This window comes from Telmatherina bonti (assembly GCF_933228915.1).
Source record: "Telmatherina bonti genome assembly, chromosome: 2".
In the NCBI taxonomy this organism is placed as follows: Eukaryota; Metazoa; Chordata; class Actinopteri; order Atheriniformes; family Telmatherinidae; genus Telmatherina; species Telmatherina bonti.
The window spans coordinates 10,423,394-10,440,902 of record NC_136620.1 but is presented as its reverse complement, the minus strand read 5'-3'; the positions used below and the strand labels follow the sequence as shown (position 1 = coordinate 10,440,902).

The 17,509-nt window shown below is 39.7% G+C and overlaps 1 protein-coding gene across 1 annotated transcript; it reads right to left on the bottom strand.

Moving 5' to 3' along the window:
• Positions 1 to 1,708: 1,708 nt before the first annotated feature.
• map1lc3b (microtubule-associated protein 1 light chain 3 beta) lies at positions 1,709 to 16,644 on the bottom strand. Its single transcript, XM_079259204.1, has 4 exons — positions 16,432 to 16,644; positions 9,152 to 9,207; positions 7,351 to 7,457; positions 1,709 to 3,361 (listed from the first exon to the last, which is right to left on the bottom strand). Exons 1-4 carry the CDS (start codon positions 16,469 to 16,471, stop codon positions 3,184 to 3,186), a joined length of 381 nt encoding a protein of 126 aa, XP_079115330.1. The 5' UTR covers positions 16,472 to 16,644; the 3' UTR covers positions 1,709 to 3,183.
• Positions 16,645 to 17,509: the final 865 nt, after the last annotated feature.

Sequence of the window (17,509 nt, the reverse complement as noted above, 5' to 3'; positions counted from 1 at the left end):
CCAGGGAGGTCCAGGAGGCATCCTGACCAGATGCCCGAGCCACCTCAACTGGTTCCTCTCGATGTGGAGGAGCAGCGGCTCTACTCTGATCTCCTCCCGGATGACCGAGCTCCTCACCCTATCTCTAAGGGAGAGCCCGGCCACCCTGCAGAGGAAACTCATTTCAGCCGCCTGTATACGAGATCTCGTTCTTTCGGTCACGACCCACAGCTCATGACTCCCGACCAGGAGAGGGCAATCCACCCTATTCCGGCTGAGGACCATGGTCTCAGATTTGGAGGTGCTGATTCTCATCCCAGCAGCTTCACACCGCAAATCGCTCAAGTGAGAGCTGGAGATCACGACCAGATGAAGCCAACAGGACCACGTCATCTGCAAAAAGCAGGGACCCAATCCTGAGGCCACCAAGTCGGATCCCCTCAACACCTCGACTTCGCCTAGAAATTCTGTCCATATAAGTTATGAACAGAATCTTGGACTCCGCCAAGGCTGTCCTTTCAAGCATTATCAAATGTCGCCACCAAGTGGCAACCTCCCTCATTTATTCCCCCCCCCCCTCATCCACTAAAGGCTCCTAAAAGCAGTCAGCCCCAATAGAGTCCACGTTCAAAAGGTCAAATTCACAGAAGAAATAAACATGTTACCTTCATGACAACTGTGGGGGGATGGATGAGACTTATCTGTTTAGATCACAGACTCTATATAAATATATATATATATATTTATATACATATATATATATGTTTATATACATATATATATATATATATATATATAAAAAATAAAACTATATGTAAAACTAAACTTCTGTGTGGACAGCATCGTCCCAACAAGAACAGTGAGGTGCTTCCCCAATAACAAACCCTGGATAACCAGTGACCTGAAAAAGCTGCTGAACATCAAAAAGAAAGCCTTCGGGGATGGAGACAGGGAGTTATTGAGGGCAACACAAAAACAACTTAAAACCCAAACTAAGAAGTGCAAGGAGGACTACAGGAAGAAGTTAGAAAGTATATACATACATATATATATATATATATATATATATATATATATATATATATCTATATATACATACATATATATATATATATATATATATATATATATATATGTATGTGTATATATATATATATATATATATATATATATGTATGTGTATATATATATATATATATATATATATATATATGTATGTGTATATATATATATATATATATATATATATATATATATGTATGTGTGTGTATATATATATATATATATATATGTATGTGTATATATATATATATATATATGTATGTGTATATATATATATATATATGTATGTGTATATATATATATATATATGTATGTGTATATATATATATATATATATATATATATATACATACATACATACATATAAAAAAAAAATTTTGCTAGCGCCGTCGTTGTGTTGATACAAATAATAATAAATAACACGTCCCCTGATAAAGCTCGCTTTTTGCCACCCAACATGGCCGTGAGACAAAACAAAGATATGTTTGAGAAAGTTCTGTCTTCATGTGATATTACTTTTCAAGAAAAACATTACTTTCCAAAAAAAACAGTAAAAAAAAAAAAAAAATCTAAACCTACCAGAGCTGAAAAAACAACACTTGTAACTGAATGTATAGAGACAACAAGTAAACGTGATTTTTTTTTCTCCTTTTATTGTTTACAAAATACCAACATAAATACATAAAGGAGGCTGAGTGATATTGCTGTATGTGAATGTGTGTGTGAAACAGAGGAGCAGGCAGAAAACAAACTAAACAAACGCTCCACCCCTCGGTAACAAACACACGTTGGCTTTCACAAGTCAGGAAAGAAAAGTTCGACTTCACGTTTCTGCAGATAGTGAAGAGTTGAGACATGTCGTAAGAAGACTTAAAAATCACATTAAATAAAAACAACCAAAACCGTGATAATACTGCAATATAAAGCAGCTAAATCTTAATCTGTTAAGAAGATGATGAGGAGAAGGGAGAGGAGGAGCACTACAGCACAGGTGGTGTGAAGAGCTGATTATAGACAGGCAGGATAGTCAAGACTGCAGCCCTTAAAAACCCAGCGGGCAGGTGTTAAAGTTACAGCTCGGGGAAATAAAACCTCATCATGTCAAGACAGTCAACACCCGTCAACCTGCACATGGACGAAATTACATGGGAGTAACCCGAAAGCACAAGGACATGGACCCCCCCCCTCTCCTCATCAACATTTACAAAAACACCATTATCCTCCATTCACACATGCAATCAGACCACGCTCCATGTAGTGTGTCCAAATCAGCTTGGTTACACTCCCATCGGAACCTCTTTAATATCCAAAGTCAAAATCATCTGCAACAAGGCATGTTTAGATTTTTTTTCCTTTTCTTTGCAAACTACAATCATCTGTTTCAAGAGCAAAGCAGTTTCCTAACATCTCCGTTTCAGTAAAGATGCTTCTGGCTACAAGGCAGGGAGGGATTAAAAACACCAAACAGGGATCTTTTGAGGGGAATGTGACGAGAGATGCAGCAGAGACCAGTTCATAAGGGATAGTTTCAGTTTTTGACTTTTTCTGGCAAAAGAAAAGAAAATCCAAGAGCAATTTAAAAAAAAACAAAAAAAAAAAACAACCTTTCATTAAAAACACGTAAATCCAGACACCCTTTAATCTCTTGTCTCCAAAACTTCAGTTCTGAGGCTGAGTTGAATTATTTAATATATTTCTACATATATTTTTGTATGGACAAGTGGTAAAGCCTCGCCACCTTCATATAACATGACACCCTGAACGTTGACATTAATGCAGCAGAGGAAGGAGATGAACCACAACACAGTAACTGCCATCGACACAAGACGGCCAACAGACTGAAACCAGACGGGATCAAAACGCAGTGACAAAGGAAGGATGGCAAGCCTGAGCTTATATCAGATTTTGGGGGGGTTCTCAACCTTGAACAGGCTTTCTGTTCAGTGTGGTCACACCCTGAACCAACCGGGGGGCTGAAACATGATTAAACACCATGTTTATATCTAAGGGTTGTGTCTGTGGTCTACTTACAGACGAGACTAAAAGAGCTTTGTGGCGAGAAACATGGAGGAGGGAGACTAAAAACTACAACTGTCCAATCGCCGGGCCCGATGGAAGAAGGTAGGAAGGGAGGAAGACTGTTCACTGGGCAGCCACCACAGTGCCGAAGGTCTCCTGGGAGGCATACACCATGTAGAGGAAGCCATCTTGGTCCCGCTCCCGCTCGTACACCTCAGAGATGGCGGCCGATACAGACACCATGCTGTGGCCGTTGACCAACAGGAAGAAAGCCTGGTTGGAGTTTAGCTGGAGGCGCCTCCTGATGGGGGAAGGCAGACATTACAGTTAGTATGGGGGGGAGACAGAAAAGGAAAAGGGCTGGAAGCGAGAAAAACTATTCCATTGCTGACTGACTCCAATTTTTTTTTTGTTTTTACACAGATCAGATAAAGCTGGTATGAGATTCCTGGGTTACTTCACTTTGTTTGGAAAATAATACAAAAATTTTTCAAAAGCAACTTAAATTATTTTTGTTTACAGTAAAGACATGACAATGATCTAGGGTAGATAATATTGAAGTATGTTTAGTTATTTTATTAGAACTATTTTGTAATGTTTTTCTTAGTTGTTTTTTTTTCCCTCTTATGTGTTTATTTTTTCTCTTTTTATTGAGCTGTTGTATTCTATGTTTCGTTTGTATGTTTATGTGTGATTGTGGGTGTGCATGGTGTATAAAATTGTAATGTAACATAGAGGAGACCCCAGGAAGAATAGCTGATATTTCAGCAGCTAATGGGGATCTTAATAAATGAAATGAAATGTTTCAATATTATTTGTTATGCCTGCACCAAACAGAAATCCAATTTCAACATTTTTATGAGGTCGAAGGCCAATATGTGCTTGACGCAGAAGACTGATTCGCAGACGGACAGTTTTGTCTGTGTCTTATATTCACTGTATAGAAAAGATGGACGTCACCCTTAGGTTTGTAAAGAGCTGAATTGAAGCTCAATGGGTGGTTCCCACAACCACCATCTTGGCAGTGTCATGCATGCAATCGCTCCAAGAAACAACAAAAATGGGCAAAGCGGCAGAGCGTGGAGGTGGATGACTGACATCTATCAATTGCCAACCTGTCTGTAGCTAAGAGCTAACCAAGCTAACCCGAGCAAAGGAACGGCGTGCGTGCACAGTTCATCCTTGGGTGTTTACCACCGTGACCAAGGGTTGCAGACCTCAGTTTGCCATGAAGCCACCAAGTTTTAATGGCATACTATGGTCTGTGGATTTGGGGGCTGCTGCGACGGCTTTAGAGAAAGAAATATTATCTCTCTTAAGCCGGGGCACATTTTATTGTTCCGGAGGAGGAAAGGAATCTCGGATTTTATTCCCGGTATTTCCTTATTCCAAAGAAGAGAGTATAGAAACGTGCAATCCTGGACTTATACTTTCTCAACTAATATCTTCGAAAATACAAGTTCCGAATGCCGAGACACAATGTTTTGTTACAATCTATGCTACAAGGTGGCTGATTGACGTCAATAGATTTGCAGAAACCTTTTTTTTTTCTTGACATAAGCATTTATCACTGACAGAAGACACCTCCGATTCGCATATCAAGGGGTGGCATACGAGCATCCGACTCTCCCATTTGGTCAGTCAATAGCCCAGAGGGTCTTCAGCAAGTGTGCCAAAGCAGTCCCGAACCCTTCTCGTGGAGTGGGCAACAGGGTGCTGGCATATACTGGATATATGGATGATTTTCTTGTGTGCGCACCCAGCAGGGAGCAGACACAAAAAGATACTTTGACGTTGCTACACAGCCTGTCTGGCTTGGGTTTTAGCGTCAATAACAGTGTGTGTTGGTTCCCACTTAGCAGTTACAATTATAATGCTTCAAAATAAACTCAGTCTCTTTTTGAGCTTTTCTGTCGACGGAGCAAGTGGAAAAATTCTGCCAACACCTCGCACTTTTTCAGAGGAGAACCACTGTTTCATTGAGAGCCTGCATATGTCCTATGCTGCTGATGGCCTTGGTAATATCAGTTGTCACCCTATGGGATCTGCCTTTAGTATTGGAGGTGCTCTCAAAACCATTTTTTAAAGTCTATGAAGTGCATCGATTTAAAAGCATTGTCTCCTAAAACTAATCTTTTGCTGGCTTTAACATCAGCAAAAAGAGTTGGTGAGCTACATGCACTGTCTGTGCACACCTCATGTATGTGTTTTTCTCCAAATTTTGACAAGGTTTTGCTATGTCTGTACCTTGCCTTTGTCCCCAAAGTCAGGGAGACTTCATGGGAGTTGCAGGCTTTTCTTCACCCACTATTCACTTGTGAAAAATGATATCCTGTAAGAGCTTTATGGATTTATTTGGCCAGAACTCATGGGTTAAGGAAGAGTAACCAGCTCTTTGTATCCTGGACTCCTAGTTATAAAGGAAAGGTCCCTATCCCGCCAGCGCCTGTCAGGCTGGATGATGCTATGTTAAAAGGGGTGTCTGTGGAAGATATCTGCGATGCTACAAGCTGGATATCTCCACACACGTTTAGCAGGTATTATCGCCTAGAACCAACAACGTCCCCTCTGGCTGACTCAGTTCTCAGTGTGGGACCTTACATTAGCCTTGGGGTGGGCGTGTGGTGTCGACTCGCTTATGAGTTGAGGATTTATGCTTCTGAGCATTCAGATTCGGCGTAGGCTACATCTCCCATAGTGGGATACCGAACAAGGGTTGAAAGAGGATGTAAGGTTACTATGGTAACCCCTGTTCTCTGAAAACTGCGAAGTATCTCACCGCACTATTCTTCTTGCATGGACATGTGGAAGAAATATGCTTTACAATGTCCGGCACAGATCTGCAGGCACTTATAAAGCATGTGGGGTGCCCCCGTGCAAGGCAGATGATTGGTCTGTCTTGGACAAACTTGGTGGTTATAGACCTTACGCTATTGGTCATGCCAGAGGGTGAGCCAGGGTTACCATAGTAACCTAAAATTTTGCTTTTGTTCCTTTGTTTTACTTTTGTTTTAGTATTCACCGCAGTGTGCCTCATGTATGACTTGAGCACAGAAATATATTCTGTAATTGAGGCTGCACCTTATAATCTAGTGCACCTAGTGGCCCGAAAAATATGGTAAATTTATTCAAATTAAAGAGAGACTATTATTTGATGTGTCCTCATGTACACATTAATTTACAGTGAATTACATACATGTATGTATTCTTTATCCTGCCGACTATTAAAAAAGAAAAAAAATAATGGATGAAATAGGAACACTGTATGGTTTTATTAAAAAAAAAAATCCTTTAGCATTATTGTGCCCACTCAGAGACATGACTCCTACATTAAAAGGCCTTTACACAACGAGACCAATACGAATGAACAACATAAAATTGCAAATAATTTGGTAGAGAAATATCAATGTTTAGATGCACATCATATACAATGTGAAATTGTGATTAAATTATGAAAATTCTACAAAAAACTCGCAAAAACATCAATGTGCAGTTTATTTCTGTAATAGGCTACAGCCCTGTATTATATCTGTTACCTGACAAGCTTAACCTCTAATGATTCCCCATTTATTGTTTCATTGTTACTGTTAGGGAAAAAGTTGTGCTGTCCGAGACAAGAATGAAGCACTATGCATTTAATAAAATACCTGTTTGCAACTTTTTGGGTCTATGTATTCAGATCCAGGATTTTGTTGTTTAAATGCTTTAAAAATGAGAATTATATGTTAAAATTGATATTCTGTGAGATATTATCATCAAGGACGACTATTTTTCTGAGATACATCCATATTACACCAAATTTAAAACTTATTCAACAAAATGTCAGTAACTACAAACGTAATTTATATTACAGTTTAGTCAACATTAAAAAATAATTATGGCAGCTGACAGAACAGCAAAAAAGAAAAGAGAAACTTTTCTTTGCAACAACATCTTTTTGATGGATTTTAAATTGACAGACATTTTTAAGATTCCCTCCATTGCCTCCCATCATTCCCTTCTGTCCGTTCTTCCTTTAATCTGTCTGATATGTCTATGGTCAAAAACAGCCGTAAAATGGCTGCTCAGTCTGCATGCCTCGCGCCCAGAGATGTGGCGTCTACAGCATGCCAGTATATGCATGGTATATGTCTATGACAGAAGCCATCAATTAAAAAACACCCAAAGAAAAGGCAGAAGAAGATGCAGTAGAAGAACAGAAGACTGAAATAAATGAATGGAAAGAGAATAAAAGCGCAGAAGAAAGAAAAAAAAAGACAAATGGAAGGAAAGGTTGGCACACATGCGTACCTGATGATCTTAATAAGTTCGCTCATGTTGACATGGTCTGGCACCAGAAATTTGGTCTTGTCCAGGATGGGGAGCTGTTTTTCTCCTTTATATCTCTCAATGATCACCTGCAGGACAGAGACAGATCAATCATTCATTTCCTCAAACGTACTCCGGCTGCTCGTGTCGTATGAACAAACTGCTTTTTAACCCGAAACAGACATCCGTCATCAACAATGAAATCTAATCAGGACCCTCTCGGTAACACATTATTCTAACTTCCATTTGTTTCTATTACAATTGTTTTTGCAAAATAGAAGCTAAATTTTTAAGTTTTGACAAACAACATTTGCCATTTGCAGGTGTTTCTATTGAACAGTGTTTCGTGCACGAGCCTCAGATCTCTGAAGTCTTGTCTGTCTCGCCAGATTTTTTTTGAGAATTGCGGCTTATGCAAGGTAGCCATGTAGCATGATTTTGGGGTTTTCTAGTTGTTGCAGAACATTTTTGAAAACTTTGAAATTTGTTGTTTGTTCCATACTGCCATCTTTATCGGAAATGTACTGGTCATGACCCCCCATGTCACATCCAGGGACACCTAAATGCCAAAAAAGTGTTTCCATTACACATTTGCGATGTTTCTATATCAAAACATCTGGAAAAAAAAAAACACTTCATAAGAGCATAAGAACTTTTTTGTCATAATTGAGACTCCAAATACAAGCATTTTCAAAACTGTCCATAAATTGTTATTGTATCAATTTTTTAATAGTTGCATTTTAAATCAAATTTATTGGCTCAGTGACCACATGATCAATATGTTGTTGTGTATCCATGTATTGTTACAACCCCCATAAGAGACCCTCTGCATTTGGATCTGTATTAAAGTTTATAACTTGGAGAATTTTCACTTTTAGTCAGTTTCATGTTGCCATATTTCTCCATAGGCACTAAAAAGCTTTTATTAAAGTAAATTCATTCTAATTTTATTGCTCATTTACACTTAAAAAAAAAAAAAGAGTTAATAATAAAGTTTAAAAGTGAAGCTGAGGGTATTGAATCGACATGGAAAAGCCCTGATGTCTGAAGAGGGAAACTGGGAGTGTTGCACAGCGAGACAGAACCTTGTCTGTCAACTGTAATCCGTCCATCAGCACCCCCCTCGCTGCCCTACAGGTTCCATGTTGGAAATACATCGGTATATTAAAGTGACACTGCACATCTGCTTCTGGTCTCAACATTTATGACGACATGGCAGTTTGTACCCCCCGCAGAGTGCAGAGATGGCGGGAGGTCTTACACGAGGCAGCAGATGGCAGAGCTGTGCTGATATTCTATCTCTGAATTATAAAAGGAGCTGGTGAAACCTGATGTGTGCTTTTGTTTATTTGGGGTTGCTTACAACCACCAAGCAGCTAAAGATCTGGAACAGGGGTCTCCAACTCCAGTCCTCCTGAGCTACCATCCTGCAGGTTGTAGGGTTTCCCTGCTGCAACACACTTGATTCAAATGAAAAATCCTCAAAACATCTTTGGCACCTGCCTGTTAATGAGCCATTGGTTTGGGTCAGGTGTAGAGTTGGAGAGCTCTGATCTTGAACTACTGCTGAGCCAAACTGTTTAAAGTAAATAAAACAAAGATTATTTAGAAGCTGAGAGAATGACAGAAGACATATAAAACCGGCGCTCAGTCAGGAAGCATGTGGTAACGTTTTCTTCTACAGGAAGTGAGTCTGGTCTTCCTGCACGCTGCTGAGCACGTCATACTTTCCACTCAGACATCGCTTTCACTCTGATGCAGGTGAAAACGCAGTTCAACTTACAGGAATCTTGTTTGGGTGCTGCTCTCGGATCAGCCTGACATCTTCTACACGCTGCTCTGTTGGGAAAATAAAAGTCAGGTTAACGGACATGAATGAGAGGAAAATCTCTCCAGCCCACCAGTTCTGTTTCATTTCCATACATTCCTGTTTTTTAACTTTGGCTAAGTTGGTTTTAGGGGTTATATCACAGCATAAAAATCTCATAAAAGCCTCTCCGGGTTTCTTCACTTCTGTTGACAAACAGAAATTTAAATAAACATAACCTGACTACGTTGATGCAGCGTAATGTGAAGCTGAACAGAACAACCTGCTTACTGCAGCCAGCCCCTCTAGCGAACCATAAGGTGCTTCTTCTGAAATCCACTCTGGCTGGCTGTAACAGCGCTGTTCCACGGTGATTAGCAGATTACTGGGCGAAAATTAAGACCCACTCATTTTCTAATCAAAGTGTGCACGGCTTTCCTCCGCTACAAGTGCATGATGAGCTTGTACCGCAGCAGAATTGTTGCATCACTAAGGTTTTATCCATTTCAGGGTTTTTTCTGGAACACTTGACACAAGCAGAAAGTCAGCATGAGTGTTTGTGTGATTTCGTGCATCCCAGTCTGTTAAATGTTCAGTCGTGTTTCAACAGAAATGAAGAACTTTTGAGACGCCAGCTACACTGACATCCTGAACTTCCACCACAGAAATAAACACAGTCCTGGCGATATTCCATCCAAAAAAAACACACCAACGTTCCAATATATTGTTGGACCACCTTTAGCTTTGGCTACAGCACCTTCAATAAGTTCCTGTAATTTCAGGTTTATTTCCATCCAGAGTTGTATTAATTTGTCTCCAACATCTTGTAGTGACGAGGGGAGGGTCAGACTGCTGCATGAAGTTTTATCCAGCACATCCCAAATATTCCCGATGAGATTCGGGGCTGGACTCTGGAGGCCAATCCATAAGTAAAAATGATGCCTCCTGTTCCCTGAACCAGTCTTTTACAAAAGGAATCCCGACATTGTCAACCTGGGATAAAGCCATCAGGAAGATGGAATAACCTGCTCATTCAGTATATTCAGGTATCAGCTGGCCTCATTCTTTAGACACATAATGTTGCTGAACACAAACCTGATTGACTGCAGCAACCCCAGATCACTTCATCTGATGCTCCCGTCACTCTTCAATGGGGTCAACATGGACTCATCAGACAACATGAGCTTTTCTTCCATTGGTCCAGAGTCAGATCTTTATGCTCCCTCACAAACTGGGGTCTGATACGTGGTTATCATGTGGCTGTGCAGTTTTTATAGTCCCAATGCTTTGAGTTTCTGGTGTGGAAACACTCTTACTTCGTCACAAATCCAAACAAAACCATATTATCCATGGAAGTGAACCAGAGTCGGTTTAAAGCAGACCAAACCGGATTATACGCAGAGTATCAGGAGACGAGCAAGTTTCCGTTTAGTTTCCAATGTTCAACATAAGCAGAAGGTAACTATGAGTCCGGCTGTGACTTTGCTCCTCTCTCCATGCTTTACCGTTGAGCTCGCATTTTCCAGAATGTGGCTCAGAAACATGAATTGACAAAGTCAAAGGTCATGCCTTTCATTCAGTTAGCCACTCAGCTAGCATACATGGTTTCACTAAAACAGCCACAATGCTGGATTCACACAATGCAGTGGTTCATATCTGTCAATCATCAGCTACGGTTACACAACGTTTTTTTCATTCAAATGTAAAAATTTGGAATTAAATCATTCTGACTTAAATCATTCTTCTTTGGGTTTACATGGAAACAGTAAGGGCTCCGATTGGACAGAGGGCATACTTAACTCTACCGGAAATAAAACTCCGCTTCCCGCTTTTCATATTTTTGGAAACAACATGGAAAACCTCATGATAAGCACCATCTTCACATTGATTTTGATTATAATTGTGAAGCACCAGCTCAACACGAGCATACTACTTTACTTTTTAAAGCATCTGAGGAGAAGAAGGAAGATAAAGTATCGAAGATGGGAGGCAGAAGACCGCGACGAATATGTCCGTCATCGGGACGGGACAAGGTAACGAGCATACGCAGAACGATCAGCATTAACTTAGAGCGGAATGAAGGTTTACATAAGAGAGGAATTAATCAGCTCCGATTTAAAATGAAAATAAACCAGCCACTTACTTCTGAATTAAGTTTATTCCCGAATTGTTATTTCCATTCAGAATTTGGCGTATTTAACTTTTATTTCAAATTAAAACTTTCATGTAAACAAGGTCACAAAGTGTCTCTTGTAGTCCCAGATGAGACTTTAAAGAGAAGAGAACCAACAACCGGACTTAAACAGTCACAACCCCACCAGTCAGAAATATTTGGCAACACAGACACAGAAAAAGCTTCGCAGGACTGTCGCCGAGACGTCTTAATGAGGCAGGTTCCTGTCTTGATAAGTCTTAATGGGAAACATTTATTTAATACGATGTTGATCAAATCATATCAAACTTTATTTATAAAGCGCTTTGCTGTACACATTATAAAAGCTCAACAAAGAAGAATTCAGTATTGACCACCTTCCTTGGTATCAGTATTGGGGTTTTTTTTTTTTTTAGTATCATGACAACGCTAGTTGATGTCACTAAGATGACTTGTACACTTCCTAATTTTTCCACTGTGGCCTGTGTACCGACCCCCAGCAGCGGTTTCAGTCACATACTGGAGGAGTCCTTCATTCCTTGGAAAGAAAAAATTAATCTGTCTGAACGTCACAGACCCAGTGTGCAATGCAGCTTCTGATAGGACAGATCACACGTTTGTCTTTAACCCAGGTAAAATGTAGGCCAAACTGCACAGAAGATAACTCACCGCCGCTCTTTAAACTCTGATATCAATCAGAATTCACTGCAGCGAAGTGTCTGACCATTTTAGACGACATTAACACAACCGATCTCTGACCGTGACAACGGCTTCAGTCAACAAACCTTAAAAGGGAAACTTTCCCATTTTCTGCTTGGAATCCCAGAGATCCCTTGACAGAGATGGGAAATTAGAGGTCACTGGCTTTGAGTTATTGGTATTCAGTCTTGTGATCTGCCACGAAAAAAGATGTTTACTCACAAGGCAAACTGAGCACCCAGTGAAAGAATGTCTAATTAAATTACACGCTGCTGCCAGTGTTTGTTTTGCTAAGGAGGCTGTTTTCATGCTAAACGAAAGGAAATGGATCACACGGCGGCTCCATGATTGCATTTTGCCCGGGAACAGGGAAGCTCCGAATGTGTCAGTCTGTCATGACCAAAACAAGACACAAAAAGCCTCTGAGTCATCCCCTCTCAAACACAAGAGCAAAATACAACCCAGAAAACTGGGAAGCGGTTACTCTAAAAGCTGGTGGGTTTTTACACATTGTTCTCTTCTGTCATCACATGGGAATTGGCCAGTATCACCATAAGGAAGTGGAAGATTTCCATGATTATTAAACCCTGTTAATACATGAAGGTTGGTTCTAACTCTGAACTTTGACCCCATGAGTCACACCAGGTTTAGTCACACCAGTCAGGCTTCTACTGCTGTTTCTAACCCATGCTAGGAAGATATGAAGAAGATTTAACTAAAAAGGTGAAAATAAACATAAGTTCTTCAACTAATAAGGAAAAAACTAACATGCTAGCTGTTGATGTGAGGTTTGGTGTCATGGGACTAAGAAACGTCTTCCCAGATGTAACTCCTCTAAACACGCGCGCCCACCACTGTTTACTTTTTCTTATTTAGGACAATTACCATCTACTTAAATACAACAAGTAAAGTTGTATGCAAACCACCCTCAGATAAGACTGCCACTGCAAAGAGGAACCAATCAGGAAATGCCCAATAAATTAAATAAAATAAATAAAAAAATATTTTATTTAAAGAAAGAAAAACTGCATAAAATAAAATAAAAACAGATCCTGGAAGGACCGCTGTCAATACGTCTCATTCAGGACCTGCCTGTGTAAAAACCATAGACTGTATATAAAGAGATGGACGGAGTCTCCCTGACGTCACCCGTAGGTTTCTGAAGAGCTGAATTGAAGCTCGGTGGGCGGTTCCTACCGTCGCCATGTTGGCAGCGTCATGCGTGTTGTCTCGCCCAGAAAATACAAATATGGGCAAAGAGGTGGAGCTGAGAGGGGAGCCGTGAGCGTCATGTCGGATGACTGACATCAAGTGAACTCTGAGCTTTCTGTAGCTAAAAGCTAACCAAGCTAACCCCGAGCTAATGGGAGCTACCCAACTAACGGAGGTAAGCGGGCTAAAGCTAAGTCACGTTGTTAACCGGCTAAGAACCGGTTGTTCTACGTTCTTCTGACTTGAAGCCAGAGATTGGTACCTGTCAATCAAAAGGACCCGTCCCTATATTTGCCGAACTTCGAGATTAAATTACTTTCAAACGGGCAATTAGAAAAAAAATTCACAGTTGTCATGAAGGTAAACCTGATCTATTAAACCTAAAATGGATTTCTGAACCAGGCTGTAAACATGTTTATTTCTGCCGTGAAGTTGGCCTTTTTAACATGGGAGTCTGTGGGGATTTGCTCTGTTTTGGGGCCCCTAGTGGATGAAGGGGGAACTGCAGTTTTATGCACTTCTGCATAGGCTTTTTACCCCCGGAGGTTACTGCTTGGTAAAAACCTACAGATGATGGAGACAAGACTTTAGCTTTTACCCTGTAATACCTGCATTTATTTACAATTATATTCAAAGAAATAATGTATAAAATAAGGAGAAATGACTACAAGTAGTAAAAGGACTAGAAAAAAATTAAATGTTCTAAACAGCAAATATATGTGATAAATATAATAGTAAATAAATAAGCATAAATACATTAAATATATTAATCAACCTAAACTATAGAATAGAACAGAATAGAATAAACAAAAAAAACTAAACTAAAATGTAAAGACGGTTTTGTCACAACAGATTTGTGACCCGAGATGTCACACATTTACCTGATATATTGTTGAGTAAACAACTGACGATTTTACAATTGTTAGGCCATAGTTATTTCTGCAACAATAAAACTGTGTTAAAAACAATCTCATTAAATGTCTATAAGTTTTAATTAGAAAAACTAAATGCAGAGATTATTGTGTGGAATTAACACATTTCCTTTTTCTTCTGTATTAACAGTTATTTCTCACGCAGCTACCTTGTCACAGCGCTGAGCAGAACTTTATCCTCCTCATTACTTAAGTTTCTGATTGTGTTCAAGTCTCACATTCAGAATTAAATCTGGTGCTTTTTTTTTTTTTTCTTAAAAAAAGATCCAAATTCGGCATCATCTCTGTGAGAGAAGTGTGTAAATGCCTCCCCACAGCAGGAGACAGAATCCACTGAACACCACTTCCTTATTTATGATGATTCTGCTCATTTTAAAGCCTTATTATTTGGAAGAGATGCTTCATGACGCATTTTAAACGAGAAGGACTCAGACCCTGTCCTGTCTGCAGTGTGATTACGCTGGGGAATCTTCAGGATCAGTTAATCATGGCATTTTATCCAAAGTTAATTGTGAAATTAAATAACTGCGACATCCCTAACTGTGACAGACAAGAAGGGTTTTTAATCACTCAGTCGAAGTCTGAACGTCTAATATAACGATATATTTGTCTTGCAAATCACCTGAAACAAGTTTTTGTTTTAAGTGCATGCTTGTGGACTGCGTCTCAGTGAGATTACTTCTATACATGAAGGTTGAACTGGAAACATTAAACTAAATTTATTACATAAAAAAAAAGTCCAAACCCTGAAAGAACAAGACACATTTCTTATAGAGAACTACAGAAAGTTTATGTCACATGGCAGAATTGCTATGTCCACAGCAGAGGCCAGACATGCAGCGAACAGACATTTATTTCCACTTAACAGTGGAAAAATGTGGAATTATAACATTTTTCCAGGTTTATTCCATCTATTATCCAACAGGTGAATGAAGACAGTTGTGACAAATATGCCTAAATATCAGATTTATCTAAGATAATTCTGACTGCATGACTGAATTGTAAGAGAAGTTTGCAGCCTTTCTGAAGATGCTTTAACATTTGCTTTACAGGTAAAGTGAAAGTAGGTTAGTGGCAGTGGTGCAGAAACAAAAAAACCACCAACGTAGACAAATATTTGGTTCTAACCTGGTATTATTTTCTGTATATTCACACAACTGTGTAAAGCTACAATCAAGATGAGCTGGTATAGCAAACAACATTTGTACAAGTCATCAGAATACAGCATGTGACTCGGCGCTTCTCTTTACCCACTGACCTTATAGTGATGTTGCAGAAATGTGGACCAATAAGTCACATTCAGGCCATAAGTCAGTTACTCTGAGTCATACTGGGAAATACATCTAAATAGGTTTACAGTTCTGCAAATCCACTTCATTTTTTCCAGCCGAGAAACAAAGTGAACAAACAAGATGAGATATGTTCACGACTCACAAAGAAAAAACACTAAACACACACTTCTACATGTCAAAACATAACAATAACAAACCTTACCCCCACAGTGATACTGTCTACTTGTCATTCGCTTCTCTTTTTTCTTTCATTTTCAAGCTGAAAACGCTAACAATTTTATAAAATTGCTGGATTTTGGTCTCCAAAAGATTCACAGATGCTCATGACAGGTTGTTTATAAGGCTCTCTGTCCTTTCTGAAATAAGTTTAACCAGCTTCTGTAATGATAAACACCGCTTGTGTGTTTATAATACCTCCATAAGAACAATAAATAAGGTATTTGCAAATGGTTGCAGGCCTTTAATTCAGCTATGACATCCCACAACACATCCCTGCTTCATGTGTTTGTTAAACCAACTGGAAGTCATGCAAACTGCACGTCTGATGTACTTTCTGTTTTCCATGAAGCCTTAAAAACTGCTGTCCTTTCCTCGACAAGCCGTCCCATCCCCCAATCCTGCAGCTCCCTTCCTCTCTGCCCCGCATTTCGACACCACTTTGTTTTTCTCCCACTGCTCTGCTCCCAGTAAACACCAGAGACAAACTGGGCCTGCGGAACCCGAACCTGAACCCAGTCTGCGCTTTTCACGTCTAAAACCTGCGTGAATTCTTCACAACCTGTCTTGTTTTGTCCACCACCAAGCAGGGACGGGACTCTGCGTGGGGTTCAGTCTGCTGACCAGCAGTTCACGCAGCTTTGCGTGGCTTCAGAGAAACAAATGAACGCCAGCATTCACCACGAGCACAGAAACATCAAGACGAACACAGGCAACAAGTACGAGGGAGAGAAAACCAGACACAAAACCTACCGAATGTCCTTCTTTGTTTGAAGGTTTTCTCTGAAGGCATTTTGCGTCAAAGTCAGCCAGCTGGCAGCGACGTCACAATGATAATAATAATAATAAGAAGAATGATAAAATAACTAAAAGCGGTTTATATTTTAACTTATTTACAAAGTCTGCCTGGTAAAAGGCGGCTGAGAAAGAGTTTCCAGCTGGTTTGGTGTCGTCGCTTCCTTCCTCTGCTTGTGTGTTTTTTATCAAGACGAGCTCGAGCAGGCAAAACAAACCAGTCAGCTGACCTCTGACGTCACGCGCCCGCCTCTCATCCGCCTGCTTTTTATTTATTTATTTATTTTTGTCTGTCTCCATCAACAAAATCCAAGCTAATGGGCTAAATTGAACGCAGCCATCTTCACATCAAATACAAGACAATCATTTATTTATTTAACCAGCTAAGAAAATGGAGAAAAAATACAGAGATTTGAGTTTATGTGAGACATTATAGGTCTAAACAAGGAAACTCCTGCTTTATTGCTTACATTAAGACTATTTATTTTGAAGTTTTATGCCTGAAAATGTAACTTAGTGTTGCCAAAAATGTGTCATCAGCAAAAATTTCTATGAGAAAAAAAAATCTGAGCTCTGGATTAAGTCAGGTTCAAGTTCCTTTTACATTCTATTTACATAATGAAAATGAAATGTTTTTACTAGATATATAGCTTCATTTATTACTTCACAATGTTCATAAAACTGTCAACAACTGGGAAAAAAAAAACTCAATTATCGCCTTGATTTTTGGGATGAAATGTGCTATAAATCAGGCTGAGAAGGGGATTATTTAAAAAAAAAAAAACTGTAAAAACTTATAAGTACAGACAGAAACATCACTGAAAGCCCTGTGTGTGTGTGTGTGTGTGTGTGTGTGTGTGTGTGTGTGTGTGTGTATCCACCCATCCATCCATCCATCTATTCATCCATCCACACCCCTATCCATCCATCCATCCATCTATCCATCCATCCACACCCCTATCCATCCATCCATCCATCTATCCATCCATCCACACCCCTATCCATCCATCCATCCATCTATCCATCCATCCACACC